This window comes from Vigna unguiculata, chromosome 6 (genome assembly GCF_037176805.1).
Source record: "Vigna unguiculata cultivar grain cowpea cultivar isolate G323 ecotype 2 chromosome 6, ASM3717680v1, whole genome shotgun sequence".
Classification (NCBI taxonomy): Eukaryota; Viridiplantae; Streptophyta; class Magnoliopsida; order Fabales; family Fabaceae; genus Vigna; species Vigna unguiculata.
In genome coordinates, this window is record NC_140797.1 from 49,432,432 (window position 1) to 49,451,954 (window position 19,523).

Genomic DNA, 19,523 nt, shown 5'->3' on the forward strand with positions numbered 1-19,523 from the left:
TAGTTTACTTCTGTTCTTTTTAGTGTTGGATGAGGCTATTTTTTTATTTATTTAAAATCTTTATTAACAAAAACACAAAGATAATATAGTTACACTGTAACAATGTTAACATGAAATTTTAGTCATAATATAATAACATTAAAGGCTTTAATATATATGTCAACTGTGAAGATGTTAACTGTGACAATTTGACAAACACATACAATGCTTCCTGTAATGGTATGTTCTGGACAAATGTTCATGTTCTTATGCCTTCTTTATTTATAATATGCATTTTCACGTAATTTCTAATCCCTTAACTTCTAATTAGTGTTGCTTTTGGGACATCTAACTTTTATTCCATGCTTCAAAAACTTCAAAACCAGTTCATAGTCTAAAATTAGCATTGTTTGCAAGTTAACGTTTGAAATTTAGAAAGAAAAGAAAAAACAAGAATCCAAAACTTTGTAGAAAAGACTAAAATTATAATTAACTTAAGTAATTTATGTATATTTTTATAAAAATGATAATTACATATATTTATTTTCAATTTTTAATGTTATATATATATATATATATATATGAATAACTTTGATATTATTTTACAAAATACTCATTACTTTTTATCATAAAACATATATTACTTTTTAACTAATAAGTTAATTTTATAATTATATATGCTTACCATTTTATATCAAAGAATGATTCGTAAACAAGAAAAAATGTTTAGTATATTATGAGAAAAGTAGTTTTGAGTTGCCTGAGATAGAAAATAAAAATGTAATGGTGATTTCTTTTATAATACATATAATTTTTAGTATATTATAATCAATAATTCTAAAATTTTTGAAAAATATTTCTTATTTTGATATATAAATAAAACTATATATTTGAATCAATGGTATTTTATCTGAAAAAAAAAATTCAGTTATATAAAGAAAATATATAGAAACATATCCTTTTATATATTGAGAACTTTCTTTATCTACAAAACCAAGAGTTTCTTACAGATTAAGACAGAAGATCAATACTACTATGCAGGACTGATCAAATAAATTCAGCTTGGTAAGTATTTTTTAAGGAAAATTAAAGAAATTCTTTTACAAAATTGACAAACTTTTCTTAAATAAAATTAAAATAAATTATTATTTTTATTTTCTAACTAAAATAAAGTAATAAAATAATTAAAGGCTGAGGTCTCTTTTCACCCTCACCCAAAAATTCCACTAGATATCAATTTATATTTCTAGCTATTGAGTTTAATGTTTACACATCAAAATTTTTTTATTTACTATATAATTTAATTTGTAATCCCTCAATTTCTAATTGTCATTATTACACCACTTCTCAAAATTGAGATATTTATTTATTTACTTATGAAAACTATGGGCAGAATAGATGATGATGATTTGGTTTGTATTCTTTCCCATCAATAAAAAAAAAAAAAAATGAAAAAGTGACAGTTACAGGAATCAGAACATAAACAGAGTTGCAAGTTTTACAGGAAAGAAATTAAAGAACATAGTTTTGTGGTTATGATATGAGAAAAGAATAATTGGCCAAGTACATTATTGGCCAAAAGTGCAAAAGAACTGTCTCAAACATGCAAATCATTATTATCTGATTTTGGAATCCATGAGAAATGTTAAGAGTCTAAGACAAGAACAAATCTACACATATCAAAATAAAAAATTCAATGTTCTTTTATGTCAGAATCAATGTACTAATTACACTGAGAATTTGAGAACTAACCATATAGTTGTAGATAATGACTAGGTAGATATATTTAATTTAGATGCCCTTAACAAAGAATATATGATTAAGAAGTAGGTGAAGTTTTATAATACAAAACCAATATTGGTGAATATATTTGAATATGTGATATGGTATCCTTTAAAGGTTGCATTAACCCTTAAAATCGGGCTAATCAAATGGAAAGAGCGATTAAAGTGTTGTTCTTTCTAGATATACTTTGATTCTCTATGTTCTTCTTAAATTCTGCAATGATTTGGTGAAATAAAAACCAAAGAAAAAACTACAAGTCACTAACAAAACCTTTTTTTATCCAGAGAAGATGAACCTTGCATTAGTTTAGTGATATACATGGTTTTGTTCCATTCTGAATCTTTCTCTTTCCTTGTTAAACGCCTTTTGAGATGTGAAATCATGATTTTTGTTTCCATTACCAAATTGATGAGTGAGGATTTTAGGGTTTGTTTGACTTGATTTGGTCGCCCCCAGATAAAGTGAAGATGATAAACTTCCAGCTGGCAGATTTTGTTTGCAATAATAATAATAATAATAATAATAATAATAATAATAATAATAATAATAATAATAATAATAATAATAATAATAATAATAATAATAACAGTAACACAAAACATATAAGAAACGAAACAGAAACAGAAACAGATAAATTTGAATTGATTCATAGGAATCTTTGGCAACATGTTTGGTTTTATGCAAAATATATATAATATTTCATGCAAACGAGTGTGGTTTAATTTAATGGCTGATATAGAATGTTGGGTCCTAAAGGAGAAAGAAGAATCTGCATAGTAATGTGTAAAATACTCAGAGCACACACATTCACTTTGAAAAGAACCAAAATGGAACTATGTGTACAACTTTCTCTAAGAAAACAAAACCAAAAAGGTGCAGAAAACAAAACCAATAAAGAAGAAGCCAAAGGGAACCAAATCAAAATGGAAAAATGAGAAGCAGAATCTCAGTCAAAGTCCAAGAAACACAATCCAACAAACATATCGTTTATGAACAACTCCAAGATTGTTAATATTCCTTTCTACCACTTCTGCATAACGAACACCAAGTTTTATTAGTCCTTCAAGGAATAACAAACAAGGCACAACACAAAAGTTGTCAGCTTAATTCAAAAGAAACTTTCTCACCTTATTTTTATATCTCTTTCTCTGATACAAAACAGCAGATTCCCAATCATCCCTTCCACTGTTTGGGAAACAACCATAATTGCACCCAACAACACCCTTTCACCATAGAAACCTGAGCTCCTAAGCTACCCCCACTTCTTTGAAACCCTCAATCTTGCAATTATATATATATATATATATATATATATATATATATATATATATATATATATATATATATATATATATATATATATATATATATATATATATATATATCCATCAATCTCCATCAACTTTCCCTCACCTATTGCATGATGGGCACTAACTCTTCTGTCACTGGCTTCTACAACTTCCTCACACAAGGACTCAATGAACTACACCAATCCTTCCTCTCACCCACTTTCATGTCCATCCAATTCCTTTCACAGGTCATTTCCTCTCTCCACTCTTTCCATTCCCAACTCACCATTTTGGTCCGAAAGCTTCGCTTGCCCGTTGGAGGGAAATGGTTGGATGAATACATGGACGAAAGCTCGAGGCTTTGGGATTCTTGTCATGTTCTCAAATCAGCCATTTCTGGAATGGAGAATTATTACTCAGCCGCCTCTAACATAGCTTCTTCTCTGGATGGTTACCATCATTTTACTCCAGAACTTTCACGTCAGGTTGTTATTTTATTTTCTCACAAGCTTATTTATCAACTGTTCGGACAAAGTTACCTACCTCGGATGATGTTCTTATGTTCTTGTTGTTGTTGTTGTTGTCTTCTATGCAAAAGAAAAGAAAAAAAGAAAACTTTTTTAATGGGTCTGTTGTTTTATTGTGATGCAGGTTGTTCGGGCAATAAATGTCTGTCAGAGGGAGATTCTAGGATTGGAAGAGGAAAACAAGAGTTTGATGGAAACGAGGATGGAGCCGTTGTCCCAATGTTTGATTCAGAACATCTCGATGGAATCGAAGTTGAATGGATTCAGTGGATTCCGAGGGGTTCTGTATGCAATGAGGAGTGTGAGTTCACTGCTTCTGATGATTCTGCTTTGCGGGCTTGCGTATTGTTGGTCCTCCTCTTGCTTTCAGCAAGAAGGGTACGAGGAACACATGGTTTTTGGATCTGGATTCATGGTTTCGATGGCGATATTGCAGCAGAAAGTGGCAGAGGAGATAGACCAGACAGAAGGGCAACCAGGGATTCTGCTGTTCGAGTTCCAACAAGCAAAGAACGCCATGGAGGAACTGAAAATGGAGTTGGAGAGAATAGCAGGCTACGAAGAACATGCTGAGATCCAAGAAAAAGTTGACAACGTTAAGAGTTGTTTTGGTTTGTTGAGATGTGGGGTCGACACTATAGCGGGGCAACTTGATGATTTCTTTGATGAAATAGTAGAAGGAAGGAAGAAGCTTTTGGACATGTGCAGCAATAGGTAGAAAGAAAGAAAGAAAAAAAATGGATATACGCAGACATAGCAAGAAGAGGGAAAAGAATTGTTAAAAAACCAAGCAGTGTCATCATCATTATGCATTAAACTTTGGTCTTTGTTTTTTCATTTACTTTATTTTATTTTTTCAAGTTTCCTTATTGATAGTGTATTGATTGATCATTGATTAGTGAAAGGTAGGCTATTTGTTAAGCCTTGAAGAAGTTTCTCATAAAACCAAATGAAGAAAAGTTTGCAAGAATGTGATTCTTGCTTTGAAGAAAAGCAACATTACTACTACTATTTAGTACTATTCTTCCATAAGAAACCGGAATATTGAGAAGCTGGTAACTTCATCAGAAAGAAACAGCAGTATTCTCTACCTGTTTGCAGAAAGTGGCAAAAAATTCCAAAGAAGATGGTATTTTGATAAAGAGCTACTTTTCCTTTATTTTGTTGTTTTCTTTTTTGGGTTAAATTATGCTTTTGGATCAGAAAAACGATGGCATATCTCAGATGTTCATTTAAAATATATCTCTGGAGTCAATGAGAATCTTTCTGTGAAGCAACTAATCCAGATATCAGTTATATTCTATTCTGGTTCTGTTCACTGTATCACAGTTTTGTATTCTAATGGTTGTGCAAAGTTATCCAAAACAAAGCCTTCACATTTCTTAACCCTTTTGCTTTTTAGCTGCTTAATTTTTACATCATTTTAGCAGTGAAACCAGATTTACACATTTGCTGCAGAATGCAACTTTGAAACATATGACTGAAATGATTACTTTGGTATATAGTATTGACTTTTAAAAAGGGGGTTTGTAATTATAACGAAAGGGAAACAAAAATTGTACGGCAAACAAATGTGATGTAGGCTTTCCGCAAATTAAAGTAAAGTTTAACAGAACACAATCCGACATGGTTAAGACAGAGGAAGAGAAAAAGTTTGTCCAAGAAAACAATCACTGCTACAGTTGCAAAGGCTAAAGAAAAAGATTTTTCTTTTTTACATTTCTAAAAAAAATAATAATAAAAGTTAATCTTCCGGTATACTTAATAAGTCTTACATCTTTTAGAAGTCGAATCAAATACAGTTTAAATATTCCTTTTTTTTTCTATAATTTGAAGTGTCATTCAAAGATAAAATCGTCTGAAACACCATTTAGACATAAAATCGTGACGCCACATTCTAAAACGGACAATATCGCAAGACGATTTGTTCTAATGGTGAGTAGTGCATAGGGTAAGGGTAGTTGATATCTGTGGAGCAGCAGAAGAGGAGATCTTGGTGTGTTAAAGTCAAAAAAGTGATTATTATTATTATTATAACATACAAAACAGGATTATGTTGCCTGCCCACTGGACAAATCAACTTTTAATGAAACAAAAGAATGCCAAAATTAATTGTTGGTTTAAACAAGATTAATTTTCCACGTAATTGTGATTAAAAAAGTACATGAGATGAGTAAAAAGAGGTTTGGTTAATGACAAGAAATGTCTTTGTGGCATCCAATTAGAAGCATAAGATTGATTCGTTTGTAAAAAACAGTAAAACACGTTTTTGTGTGTTGAGAAGAAAAAGATGACAATAAGCAACACCTTTGTGACTCACTCCATTCAAAAGTGTTTGATATATTTCACCTTCCCATAAGCAGGAGTGAGTGGCAGACACAATCACTTTTCATGACTCATAACACCATCACGGCTTTTTATTTTACAAAATTTATGATCTCATCTTCACTTATATTATACCCCTTAACTTATAATTAGTTTTCATAAATGCTGTAATTAAATTTATGATGTATACTTTTTATCTAATCAGGAATTAATTTATATCACCTTAAATATGTTTTTCGAATTTTAGTTGTTATATTTTTGTCCCTAAAGTTTCTTTGCTTCACTTTTGATTCCTGTAAAAAGACACTCTGTTCCTTGTTATTTTGTTTTAATTCCTTTAAAAAAGTTCATTTTGTCTGTAATGCGTAAATCATTTGCTTTTAGCACAAAGTTACTAATTTAAAATAGATAAAATATTATAGAAACTAAACAAATAAAAATATAAAAGGACTGACGCAAAAATAAAAAGAAGATTTAGCTAGGATCAAAAGTCAAACAAAAAATTGTAAAGACAAAAAGTAAATTAGAGTTATATTTCTCAAACCAACAAGGCTGAATTAGGCTTTTGCAATTTTTTTTTATGTTAAACTCAATTTAACCTCATTCTTTCTTAAACGCATTACTAATTCAAGATATTATAGCAAGGATCAAAGGTCAAACAAAAACTTGTTAAAGACAAAAAGTAAATTAAAGTTATATTTCACCAACCAATAATATTTTTTAGACTAAAATAAAATATAAGATGTTATGGGATTAGGTTTCTCGTATTTTTACGCTAAACTTAATTCAACTTCATTAGTTATTGAACCATTACTAATTCAAGATATTGTGAGTATGAATTTAATTATTTAAAGATTCTAAATGACCGTCATAAATTATAAATTAACTTAATTCTATAAAATTTCATTTTTAAAATAGATTTGTATTCATTTATATATTATAAATTTATTTTATTTTTAATTAATATAAAAAATTTAAAAATATATTAAAAGAATGTTTCCTAGATTATGTCTAATATTATTCATATTAAACCCATAATTCAAATCACATCCTAGATTAATTTGAACTAGGTCGGATTTGACCTAATAATAAATAAAACTGAATTTAATATTATTGAATTAAACTATGTGAAATTGAACCATTGGTTAACCTCGCCCAATAAACATCATTATTAAAATTAGGATTAAACATATTTTTGATCTCTTAACTTTCGGTGAAAATTGAAAATGATTCCTCCTCAAAATTTTGGACTAATTTAGTTCCTCAACTTTAGAAATATATATACTTAGTTCTTTTAACCAACTTTTTTTATGTTTATTTGACGTTTCAAATACATTTCATGATAATATTTGAGTTGTTTATATCATTTAATTATTTTTACTTCAATGTTGACTGAGAAACGCATATAAAACGTCAAATAAACTTAACAAAATTTTGTTAAAATGACTAAATTTATCCAGTTTTTAAATATGAGAGACTAAATTGTCTAAAGTTTCAAAGAGAGACTATTTCCAAATTTGACTAAAAGTTAAGGGACTAAAAACATATTTAACCCATAAAAGTATAAACTAGAAACTCAAGCTACACTAAATTGAATTTAAAAAAAAAAAAGTAAAAAGGAAATGTTATAATTTTCAAGATTGGCATAGTCTTGGTATAAAACTAATTTGATATGATGAGTTTTAATTAATAGTTTGATAGCAAACAATTATTTCAGTACGCATATTGATATATACTATCAATTTATCAAATTTCAATATAATGCGCAATACAGTATGATAATGACATAGATCTCTAATATTTATATTAATATTTGAAATTGTAGTCGAAAACAATTGTGTATACTATCATAAGCAATCTTTGCCGTGGATAGAAGGCAATTCTTTACCAGCAAAATCAACATGATCATCCAAACTTCCTACAACACATATTTATCTTTTATAATAGAATATTATTATAAAAAATCTTTAAGACAGTATAAATATGTCTATAATCTCAAAAAAAAAAAATATATATATATATATATAGTTAATTTATTATAGATTTATTATTTTAAGTATTTCTTGTTTGATTAGGATGTCAAAATATTTTCTATATCATATTTTTTTCTCAATAAACATTTATTAGAAAATACACCTTGATTAAATAAAAGACAAAAATACATTTAAATATTATGAAAAAACATTATAACCTTTTATAACACTTTTATTTAGTTTTATTCTATTCCGTTCCAAATTATTTTTAAAAAAGAACAATTTTATCTTTTTTCAAATCAAGACAAATATAATTTTTATATAAATGTTATATCGAAAAATATAAAAAGACTACCATTTCCTACTATGAAGAGTTTTCTTTGGAAAGTTTAAGAATCAGACATTACAAAAAGAAAATCCAATAACAATTAAAAATCAATGTAAAATGAAACATCCATCCCTTGTTATTCACTAACAAATCATTCTTAACTTTTAAAATTATTTATGTATAGTGGCTATCTAAAACTATTTTATACTTTTTGCACGACTTTTGGTCTCCTCTCATATCCTTAGTTTAAAAAAACAACAATATCCTCTAACTACAAATCACTGGTAAGTTGGTGGAAATTGATAACCTCGCTAAAATTTACACGATCACATAATAAAGCTTAATTTGAACACAAGTTGTAGAGAAAGTTGTTGTTCTACACTGAATGTGCTTGAAATATCTTTTTTACATTCAAAATAAAGTGTAGACACTGAGTTATTTATATTTTTTAAAATAAAAGTTAATTATTCAATTATTTATTTTATTAAATAAATTATTTTTTATTTATTAAAGATAAAATTATCCAATTAAATATGACAACAAAAATTACAAAACTTCAATTGTAATGCAAACATCTTTACAAATTTGTATTTGCGTTAATTAGTACTATAATTGTATATTAAAAAGGTTGTGATAAATGAAACTGAAAGAAACATTGATTTTAAACCATCCTTGTTTTAGTAAGTGGTAGTAGGTGAATTTGAACCAAAAAGAAAATTATACCCATTGCATACTTACATTACCAAGTGGATAAATGGCCTAATCCCCAAGGTTTGATGGCACGAACCCACACTTAGATGGTTTGAGAAGATATCTGCAAACCACAAAAGCATGAGAAAAAGGGGCGCTTTAATCCCAAACATTTACAGTTGCTAACAAATAGGAACTACACAAACCAAAACAAAAATCGAAGTCAGTGTATTCAACTTCATAAGTATAGGACCTTGTAACTGCCCCAGTTAAACCCAAAACGCTTTAATTCCTTGCGTATGAACTCAGGCGCTTCTGAAATATCTTTCATTACCAACTTATCAGAAAGAACAAATAAGCTTTCTTTTCGACAAAAAAAATATATATATATTTTGCAAATACAAAGCAATGAAATATTTACCACGTCACCCTATATATTTTAACAATTAACACGGTATGGTATTGACGAAAATGAGTACAAATATGATCTCAAAAGAGGGAATATATAGATGGCAAAAAATAGGATTAATAACATTGCTTTAAGCATCAAACAGCAACGAAAAGAATTCAAGGTGTCTAACCTCTATCAGAGAAATTATTTTCTGTAGATTCACCAGAAGAACTCTGTACTCAGGTTGGTTGATCAAGAATCCCTGTTCCAAACCTATAATAGCTTCAACTTCATGCATTCAGATGGGATGGTGACACCTCCAAGGTAGGAACAAGATACTTGATCGCCAAACGAAACCTCCACAGAAGTATGCAGTACCTTCGTACAGTCTTGCACCAGATTGCAGCTCACTGCAACATGTGAAAACCTGACAACTGCATACAACGCAGAGAGGAGAGAAACTCCACAAAATATATGCACAAGCTGTGCTTTTGTAAAAGCAGGCTCGACGACCCACAATCGTAGCATATATAAATAATCAATAATGGCAATTTACAAGCCACATCATGCTCAAATGTCAAAACCCGGCATAGCAAACTGAGTTGCAAACGCCTCGACACGTGCTCGGAGCTCAACAACGTCCCTATGGCTCTCAAGTCCTTTTAATGCTGTCTTCTGAAGTTTCCCGTGCTCCCTCTGCAGTATGCTTGCAATCTGTGCAGCTCTAATGAGAAAATCAGCCATTGTCTCAAAATCAGGTTCCAGACACCCTCTTGACGTCATAGCAGGAGTACCTGAATAACAAATAAGGCAGAAAAATCTCGCCCGTGAGAAAGTACAGCCAATTAAATATTCTAAGCATGCAAAAAATAAAAGGTTCCAGCATATTGGACTATTACTCACCAACTCTAACACCTCCGGGAATTATAGTTCCATTGTCCCCAAATATAGCAATTTTATTCAATGTAATATGACATGCTTCACAGACCTTCTCGTAGAATTTACCTACAAGCACCAAAAAGGTTATCCTTTGAGTTAAAACTTCTTACCATCTAAAAAAATAAATGAAACAAATTACATTTAATTGTCAGTCTTGAATAATAGGATTTGCATAAAAGGTGACCATAACTATCAAACTCAAAACACAAGTCTGATGTTCCAACAAAAAGACATGTTTGGAAGTGAAGTGCCTAAAAGGGTTCGATATATTTAGTAAAGATGGGAATGCTCAAGTAATTTTGCTAACATTTAAAAAAAGATGTCCGGAAAATGTATCAAAGAGAAATTTTTCTGCACGTAAAAATATAACGTAAGTCACGTAAGGTTATTTCAAAATGTGCGAGAAAAATATAAACGAAGGTGCTTAATAGAAGTGGATGAAAAGGATAGATAATCCAATTAAAAAAAAAAAAAGGTGCAAGAAAGACAAAAGAAAATATTGGAAAATACCCTGGCAAAAAATTGCAATCAATGGTTGAACCCAAAATTTGACTTTGTTTTTCTAGAGCCCAACGGTGTTGACTAATCCATGCAGTAAACCTCCTCTGATGAGATACGAGTTTGCCATCATAATTGACTTTACATTTCACTAATATTTTCATTGGCACCTGTCTCAATGAAGCAGCTGAGCTGCTTCAGACTAGTATGCACCTCAGGCTCTTTAGGGCCAGCCCATTCAGGAAACTCCTACTCTTTCTATAAAAATCCATATATCCGTATAGAAATGTAAATTTAAAACATAAAAAGTCAAAGAATCTAATCCAAAAAACCAGTGCAATGCAGTCAACATGCGAACTAGTAGAGTCTAACGGGAAAAGGCATTAAACACAAACAAATTAGCAAAATATCATAAAGAATACGGCATGCTCATACAATACCTGTCAATCCCAGGGGCCTTAAATCCCAAAGTATTAAATGGTTGTCTGTACCCCCAGTCACTAAACGGCATTTCCTTCTCTGTAAAGCACATGCTAAAGCTTGAGCATTCTTCTTCACCTGCTGCATGTAGGCCTTATACTCAGGAGTAGCCACTTGTTTTAAAGCTATAGCAAGTGCAGCAATGTGGTTATTGTGCGGGCCCCCTTGCAATGATGGAAAAACAGCAAAATTTATCTTTTCTTCAAAGTCATATTGATCACTTTCATGACCCTGACTTAGAAGAATCCCTCTCTTCCTCGGCTTTGAACCTTTCCGATAAAATATTATACCTCCCCTTGGACCTCGAAGACTCTTGTGAGTTGTCGAAGTAACAATGTCACAATAATCAAAAGGATTCACACATTCCTGAAAAGACAACATCACAATAATTAGCATTACTTCAAAATTTATGGCTAATCAACTATTGGATGTTTTCTAGGAGACAATAATGGACTGAAACAATCCTTATCCATGAATTCCAGAATATGACTTAAAAATTAAGTTCAAAAGATATTTAATTCAGTAAGTTTTATTCCAATGCTCGGATGAAATTCAATAAAAATAATAAACACCTTGGGGATATATCCAAATGTCTTACACTTTACTAATCATAAAAAGTTCTGGCTTTAATTCAAATCAACCACACTTAACTACACTACTCAACATTCCATATTCTTTCATGTGTATTAATTGTCGTGTTAAGCTATAGATCAAACATACAAACTACACGATGTGAGACTTTGGCACATCATGACACCCAAGTCTCTATTATAACACCACCCCTGAGAGACAATGTCCCAGAAACTTACACTCTATGTAACTCTTCCTTCACTCACTGGTCAGAACACTAACACCCCCCGCCCGACTACAGAGACAACAACAACCACCAGCTCTTATCTTATAACGAATGACAGGCATTCAAACAAATGGAAAACCCGCCCTTGCAAGCTAGTTTACCAGGAGGGGTGACAACCAAGAACTTAACCAATTTCACTGAACTCTTTGTATTGGTGCAACTTAAAACAAATAAATATATGTCAAAATCAAATCAAATCATATGCAGAATAACAGATACACACATAGAGAGAGGGGGAGGGAAGGAGAGAGAGAGTTGCTACGAGAAGTCTAAAACCAGCAAGAACATGAGACTAAATTTTCACAAGCAGCTATGAATATCATATATGCATAAAAAAGGGTCTACTTAAGGAGTAGGAATATATTTCACACCTTGGCCGCAATTATGCCACTAATTTGTGCCATGTCACACAACAACACAGCTCCACACTTGTCCGCAATGTGTCTGAACCTCGCGTAATCCCACTCTCGGGGATAAGAACTCCCACCACATATAAGTATCTTGGGGCGAAAATCAAGCGCCCTTTCCTCAAGCTTATCATAATCAATATAACCCGTTTGAGGGTTCACCTTGTAAGGCAGGCTCTCAAAGAAAATAGAAGCCCCGGAAACTTTCTTCCCATTGGGAGTATAGTAACCGTGACTAGTATTCCCTCCAGACGGGGTATCCAACCCCATGATACGATCACCGGGCAACAACAGCCCCGTGTAAACAGCGAAATTCGCAGAGGTGCACGAATACGGCTGCACGTTCACCCCCCAGCACTTGGGGTCGAGACCGAACGCGTTCAACGCGCGTTCGCAACAGAGCGTTTCGATTTCGTCGATGTACTGATTACCACCGTAATATCGCGCACCGGGCATTCCTTCAGAGTACTTATTCGTCAAGTGGCTTCCCAACGCCTCCATCACAGCCCTGCACACGAAATTCTCGGACGCTATGAGTTCAATCCCACGAAATTGCCTCTTCTTCTCCTTTTCCATTATCTCGTGGATGTCGGGGTCCGCGATTGAAAGCGGTTGGCAGCCCCACGCACGCACGGCAACCTTCCGCGCGTCGAGATCGGAATCCACCGAAACCCTCTTCGTGGAGGACGAGGACGATGAGTCGCAATCTCTTCGCCTCTTCAGGCACATTGAGTGGCCCAGAATTCGAAACTCTTCCACTTCTCTGTCGTCGTCGTCATCCGATTCGACGTCCAAACTTCCGTTCTCCGGCGGCGCCGGTTCCAGCAGCTGCAGCGGAACCGGCGGGTCGGAACGGCGAAGCGGCGAAGAGTGAGAGGAGGAAAATCCGAGGGACAAGTTGGATTGAGAGTGAGAGAGGTCCATTGAAGACGATAGTGAAACAATGGGATACGTAAATTTAGTAACTTATAATCCCTGAGAACCACAGCAACAACAAAAACAACAGAGGGAGTCGAAGCGGTGGTGGATTAGGGATTGTGAGGGGAAGGAAGACGAGACGGTCATTGAAAGCCCTAACCCTAATTTGGAATTGAGAATTGAGAACCGAGAGAGGAAGGGAATGTATCTGGACCCTGGTTCTTTGGTGTGAACGTGAATTTATGAATACAAAACCCTCTTTTCCCTTCTCTAATAATAATAATCTTCGGAAATCACAATCATATTCCATAAACTAACATAATTTACAAGGATTCTTTCCTCTTTGTTCCAATCAATCCACCCAACTTGATTAATGGTAATGGCAATTCTGATTTTTTTAATACCACTAATCTCTCATTAAACTACATTATTTTTTCCTTGGAATTATAATTTAATTCAACCCTGCTATGGGATTATTTGTCATCCAATTACAATTTTATCTTGTCCTTTGTATAAATAAACAAGAGAGTTTAATAATTGAAGTAATTTGATTTGAAAAAACCATTGACCTAAATAGCTGGAGTAATATTTACATTTAATAACAACACATAATTCAAATAAGGGCTTTTATTCATAAATAAACACGACTTGGTTTATTAATTAGTGTGTGTTTGTTTTGCTTAAACACACTTTTCAATATATATTGATCTGAAGTGATGACCTAGCTTATTGACATACTTAAGAGACACTATAAGAATTTAAATTTATTAAATAATGAAAATTATATAATTTCTCAGAAAAGTTATAGGGATTGGTTGTATTGTAGGCATTGTTTAATCGCCCACATGATTTTCTAAATATAAAAGTATTTAAATTTATTACAAAATATAGGTAATTTACATTTTTTAATGTATTTCAAGTTTGTAACTTAAAAAGATAGATTAAAAGTGTATATCTAACTACCACTGCAGTGTAGATATAATTATAAATAATTTGTGACTATTTTCTTGGAATTTTCGTTCAAGTCGAATTAAGGAAATTTAAGTCTTTTTAATGCGACTATTCCATCCCGTGTAAAAGGAGTGAAAAAAAAAAATTACTTAACATGTGTTGAGATATATGTGGATGGAGAATTTTTTATCTCTACCCTAACGAATCAACGCATAAATATGAGTCATACAATATAAGTTAAATGAATAGGTTTAACGATAGAAACAAAATTATTAACATAACCATTGGAAAACAATTTACAAGTAAAAATAATACAATAGGTTAGATATTGATGTCAAATTGAACTTATCTTATATTCAAACAAGTTCTGTATATCACAAGTTGAATCAATACAGATTTAATTAACAAGAAATCAACTCAACTTAACTTATTATAATTAACTATAAATTATTCCATCTCCTTAGATTTAAAAAAATTTACTCACTTAAAAATATTTTATATATTACATTTTTTCATGTATTTATTCGGATCCAATGAAGTTGAGTTAACTAAAGATTTACATAACTTTAAAGTATATATGATTTTATAAATAATATTTGAATATTCTATTGTTAAAAAGTTAAATTATATATAAAATTCTATTAAAAGTAATTTTATTTTATACAAAATTTCATCTTTTTGAAATTTTCTCTTTAAAGATTCTCTTCACATTTCTTTAAGATTTTTATTCTATCTTTAATCTCTTTAAAAATTTGAGCTCTATGAAACTTATTCACATGTTATAATCATATGTTGTGGGTCTAGTTGATAATTGAGACGACCTGGTCGAGCTGACAATCAAGACAGGTTGGGGCAACATTAGAGTTGAGTTAGGTTGAGTCAACAACCGAGACAAGTTGGGCCAAAGGCAAAGACATGACAGGCCAAGCTGACAATTGAGACGGACTGAGTTGATCATGAAGACAAGTAAGACCAAACCGATAGTCGAGATGGACTGATCCAAGTCGACGACAAATTCGATCTGACTTGACTATCAACATATGGGGTCATATGTACATTTCACTTGTGTGGTACTGTGAATTATATGCAATGTGATATTCATTGTGAGGGAAAATGTAGAACAAGTGCAAACTAAAGAACACTTAGCTCGACCCTTACCTGTTTTTAGTTGGGCGGTGATACTTTGACACTGTCAATCTTCTCTTACTACCATTTAACATTTCAAAAAATTATTATTTTATTATAATTTTATATATATATATATATATACTTTTATAATATTAATAAAATATTTTATTATTAAATCTGGTGTGAAATGGAAGTCAAAATTAAAAACGATGTGAAAATAACTTTTTTCTTTTTAGTTTGTCTTCTTTGAAGTCTTCAATTAGACGTTTTATACCTAAAACTAAAGTTTGTTCATGTACTAAGACTTTGCTCAATTGTTTTTGAGAAATTCTTACGGAAGTTCATAAAGCATTTATCATAACTAAATTTTCCTTTTCGGTCATTGATGAAAAATTTTCAAATATTATTATTTATCTAAAATATGACAATTCTTTAATCTTTTCTTTTGTATTTTGTAACAAATTTGATTAGTGACATTGTCATGATTGTATCTTCCTCAATGGCCACAAGGAAACAAAGTTTTGAAAGTGTTCGTTTTGAGATTTTGAATAACAAACATAGATAATTTTGTTTAGTTACGACATACCCAATTTAGATAGAATACGCAATCAATTATCAAGTGGTTATGCTACACTTTTACATGTACTTGGTATAAAAATAATTATTAATTTTTATTTTATAAATAGAATATAATGTTGAGTTTAAATTATTATAAAGTTGAATATATGAGAACTTCATTAACTCTGAAATGGGAATGAGAGATGTTGCCTCAAGTACAACGATACGTCAGAGGAAGAGGTTAGGTGACAATTTGATTGTCAGATATACGATATATGAAAGTGGTGTGGGTGGGGTGCAGGAAAATATAAATGGGGTGCAGGAAGTAATAGTGAGAAAGAAAATGTGAAATTGGGCAATGCGAGGCCCATAACATATGTTAGGTGAGGGCTTATTGTAAGCAAAAGCCAACCTACCACGACAAAATTTTCTAGAAACACACTTAAGATTGCTCACCTACTTCCCGCATCCATAAAACCCAGCATTCAAGTGTCTTTAGTAATCTCTTACAAAAAATAATAAACCTTCTTTTTTTATTTTTAGGAATTTCGATATTAACTAATTTATATACTTGTGAAAATTTTATTTTACACGTTATTTTAATTTTTTTAATTTTTTTCGTAATGTAATTTTTTTTTCTTTAATATAGAGTTTGACTCCAACATTCATTCTCTGGCAGCCAAACACACAATATCCATTCCTGTTGGTAATTATAAATATTTTGAAAAAGAAAACATAGATCATGCATAAAATTTGAGGTCCACCATGCAAGCAACAACACAAACTAAACCATAAATAAAATATTTGGAACATGTTATACAGTATGTGGACACGTACGAGTCTACATTCGTATTTCTGGTCCTGTACGCCACTACATCTGTGGGTCCCACACTTAGCGGTTTTTATGGTTCAAATCACATCCTTTCCACAGCATCTCCCGCACGTGTATTTCGTGCCCCTCCGCACGCTTTACCTGTTCCTTTTCTTTTTTATTTTTTTAATTCGCATAAGCAGTGTAACTGTGTTCCTCTGTGTAGCGCACCACAGTAAGCCATGCATCACACGGTTGAGTGAGTGCCACGCCGTTCAACATCGTGGAAAGTGGTAGCGCATTCGCGAAGGGTGAAGAGCAACACGTAAACGCGAAATAGAGGGAGTAGGGTCGAATTTGGTACTCGCGAGAGTGAGATTAGATGAGGTTTGTGATGACGTGGCGAAGTGAGAGGGAAGCGTCACGCTTTTCTTGGATGGCCTCCGGAATGAAGCAATGGAGGGAGTCTTTGAAGGAAGGGGTGGTGGAATTACGGTAATACCCTTATAAAAATATTGGATTCCCGGATTTACCCTTACTGTTTTTGGGGACCATGCAGTAGCGCATTTTCAAGGGAAGTTGTTTTCAGCTACACCTTTTGGTTCTCGTCCTCCACAAATTGTTCGGTTTTTTTTTTTCAACGCCTGTTTGAATAATATAGACTACATTTTTTCTTAAAATAAAAATTACATTATTTTAAAATCATAAATTACATTATCTTAAAATCATATATAAATATTTTTCTTTTTCTTTTTTTTTATATCTTTTTTTTCCTCTATACTGTAACAGTGATACTGACATGTTTTAAATGAAGATAGATCCAAACTTTGTATTGATAACTATAATAAAATTTTGGAGTTTTTATTTTTAACATCTCCAGAGTACCATTTTGATTACTTTCTCGCCATCATTTTAGATTTCATACTTTTTTACTATACAAAACCGTTTTTAGTGCACCATACTACTGTTGATAGTTTATTGACATTTGTTCACCATAATTTAAAAATTATCATTAAAAAACGGTGACAATTCTGTTAATTAATCTAACTTCTAAACAATAATTATAAAATATTTTTTTATCATATATGCATATAATATGACAATTATTATTATAATTGTTATCGTATATACTTGGTTTTTTATTATGATTATTACCCTTACATATAAAATTTATCTGTATTTATCACTTCATCCACTTTTTTTCCTTATCTTTTGTATTTTCACGACATTTTTTTCTTGTTGTTTAATTTATAGTATATAAATACAAATTTTGTTTTACAAATCAATTTTCTAAAACTAATCAAATTTAAACTTATTTTTTAATATGATAATAATCATAAACATTCTAACGAAGCCGGTTGTTAGTTAAACTAATTATTTTATTGGTTATTGAACCACTATATAACATTATTATTAATGTTAGTTTTACTTTTGAGATGGTATATATTTTTATGTGAGGTGTATTTTAAAAGTTTTATATTAATTATAAATAAAATTAATTTATAATATATAAGTGAATACAAATCTTATTTCTGAATATTAAATTCAAAAATTTAATTATCTTCATTTTTTATATATATCTATATATATTTATGTATAAACAAAATTTTATTTTTGATATCCACGTTTATATTTTAATTTTACTTTTAAATAGATTTTTTAAAATTAAAATTATTATTTTACTAATTTTATCTTTTAAATGACTTTTTTAATTTTTCATTATAATAAGAATCTGTGAATACACATGCATGATTTCACTAAGGTAAATATAAACTACTATACAAATATATATATATATATATATATATATATATATATATATATATATATATATAAAAGTATCATTTATGCGTTTAACATTCTCAAAATTTGTCTACATTTATCTTTAACACTTACAAAATTATTTTTTAAAGTCTGCCACTTCTTAACATATATGATGAAAGTATGGGTTAACCACTGTAACATATGTAATACTAGTCTAAAATTATGTTTGAACATTTATACATTTACAAAATTATAAAAAAAAAATTATTGCATTATTATCGTTTATTATTACCAAATACAAAATCAAACACGTGTTGATGTATCTTTTATTATAATTATCTCACAACACCGACGAGTTCAAATAAATGCACATGCCTCTGATTTTTTATAAATGCAGAAGATGGGAAATCACAGAATAATTGACATTCATTTACGTATGCAACATGCAACATATGTTCACACAATTTTTTTTTTATATCCATGGAAAATTTATATTCTAATTTTGAATTGAAATTTTTAAATGGAATTACCTTTGAACCAAAGCAAAAAATACGCTACTTCAAAACTAATTAACCGTTTTTCAATAACGGATATAAAATATAGTCACAATAAAGACGTATAATTGAGATCAATAGCTAGCAAAAACGTGGTCATCTAAAATTTTCAAATCATAACCACCTTGTTTCAAATTAAAAAAAATAAAATAAAATAAGTAGACGAAAAAAAAACTTGTCATGGATTATTTTTCTTTTCTTACTAAAGTTGACGATATTTCAATTTTTTATTAACATTTAGAATATATAAAACTTTTCGAGAGATTTGGAAGAGAAATGAAAAAATTATTTTACTAGTTTAACTTTTTTTCGTTAATAAAACTAATAAGTAATATTTATAGATAAAAGAACATAATTATTTGTGGATAACTC

At 30.7% G+C, this 19,523-nt stretch overlaps 2 protein-coding genes across 7 annotated transcripts; one reads left to right on the forward strand and one right to left on the reverse strand.

Annotated features, from left to right (window-relative positions):
• The first annotated feature begins 3,034 nt into the window (after nt 1-3,034).
• LOC114187427 (uncharacterized) lies at nt 3,035-4,501 on the forward strand. 2 transcript variants are annotated; one of them, XM_085674611.1, is made up of 2 exons: nt 3,035-3,562; nt 3,696-4,501. In XM_085674611.1, the coding sequence occupies exons 1-2, from the start codon at nt 3,185-3,187 to the stop codon at nt 4,296-4,298; spliced, it is 981 nt and encodes a 326-aa protein (XP_085530737.1). In that variant the 5' UTR covers nt 3,035-3,184; the 3' UTR covers nt 4,299-4,501. The 2 variants fall into 2 exon arrangements, with proteins under 2 accessions (XP_085530737.1, XP_027931481.1); XM_028075680.2 differs by having other exon boundaries at nt 3,035-3,538; nt 3,705-4,501.
• A 4,360-nt stretch (nt 4,502-8,861) lies between these two features.
• Nucleotides 8,862-13,650, reverse strand: LOC114187847 (serine hydroxymethyltransferase 7-like). 5 transcript variants are annotated; one of them, XR_003605351.2, is made up of 6 exons: nt 12,432-13,640; nt 11,165-11,570; nt 10,191-10,292; nt 9,478-10,081; nt 9,150-9,211; nt 8,862-9,020 (listed from the first exon to the last, which is right to left on the reverse strand). XR_003605351.2 is itself a non-coding variant. In XM_028076228.2 (4 exons), the coding sequence occupies exons 1-4, from the start codon at nt 13,389-13,391 to the stop codon at nt 9,858-9,860; spliced, it is 1,692 nt and encodes a 563-aa protein (XP_027932029.2). In that variant the 5' UTR covers nt 13,392-13,640; the 3' UTR covers nt 9,332-9,857. The 5 variants fall into 5 exon arrangements, 1 of the variants encoding a protein (XP_027932029.2); XR_003605352.2 differs by having other exon boundaries at nt 9,150-9,220; XR_003605350.2 differs by lacking the exon at nt 9,150-9,211.
• Nucleotides 13,651-19,523: the final 5,873 nt, after the last annotated feature.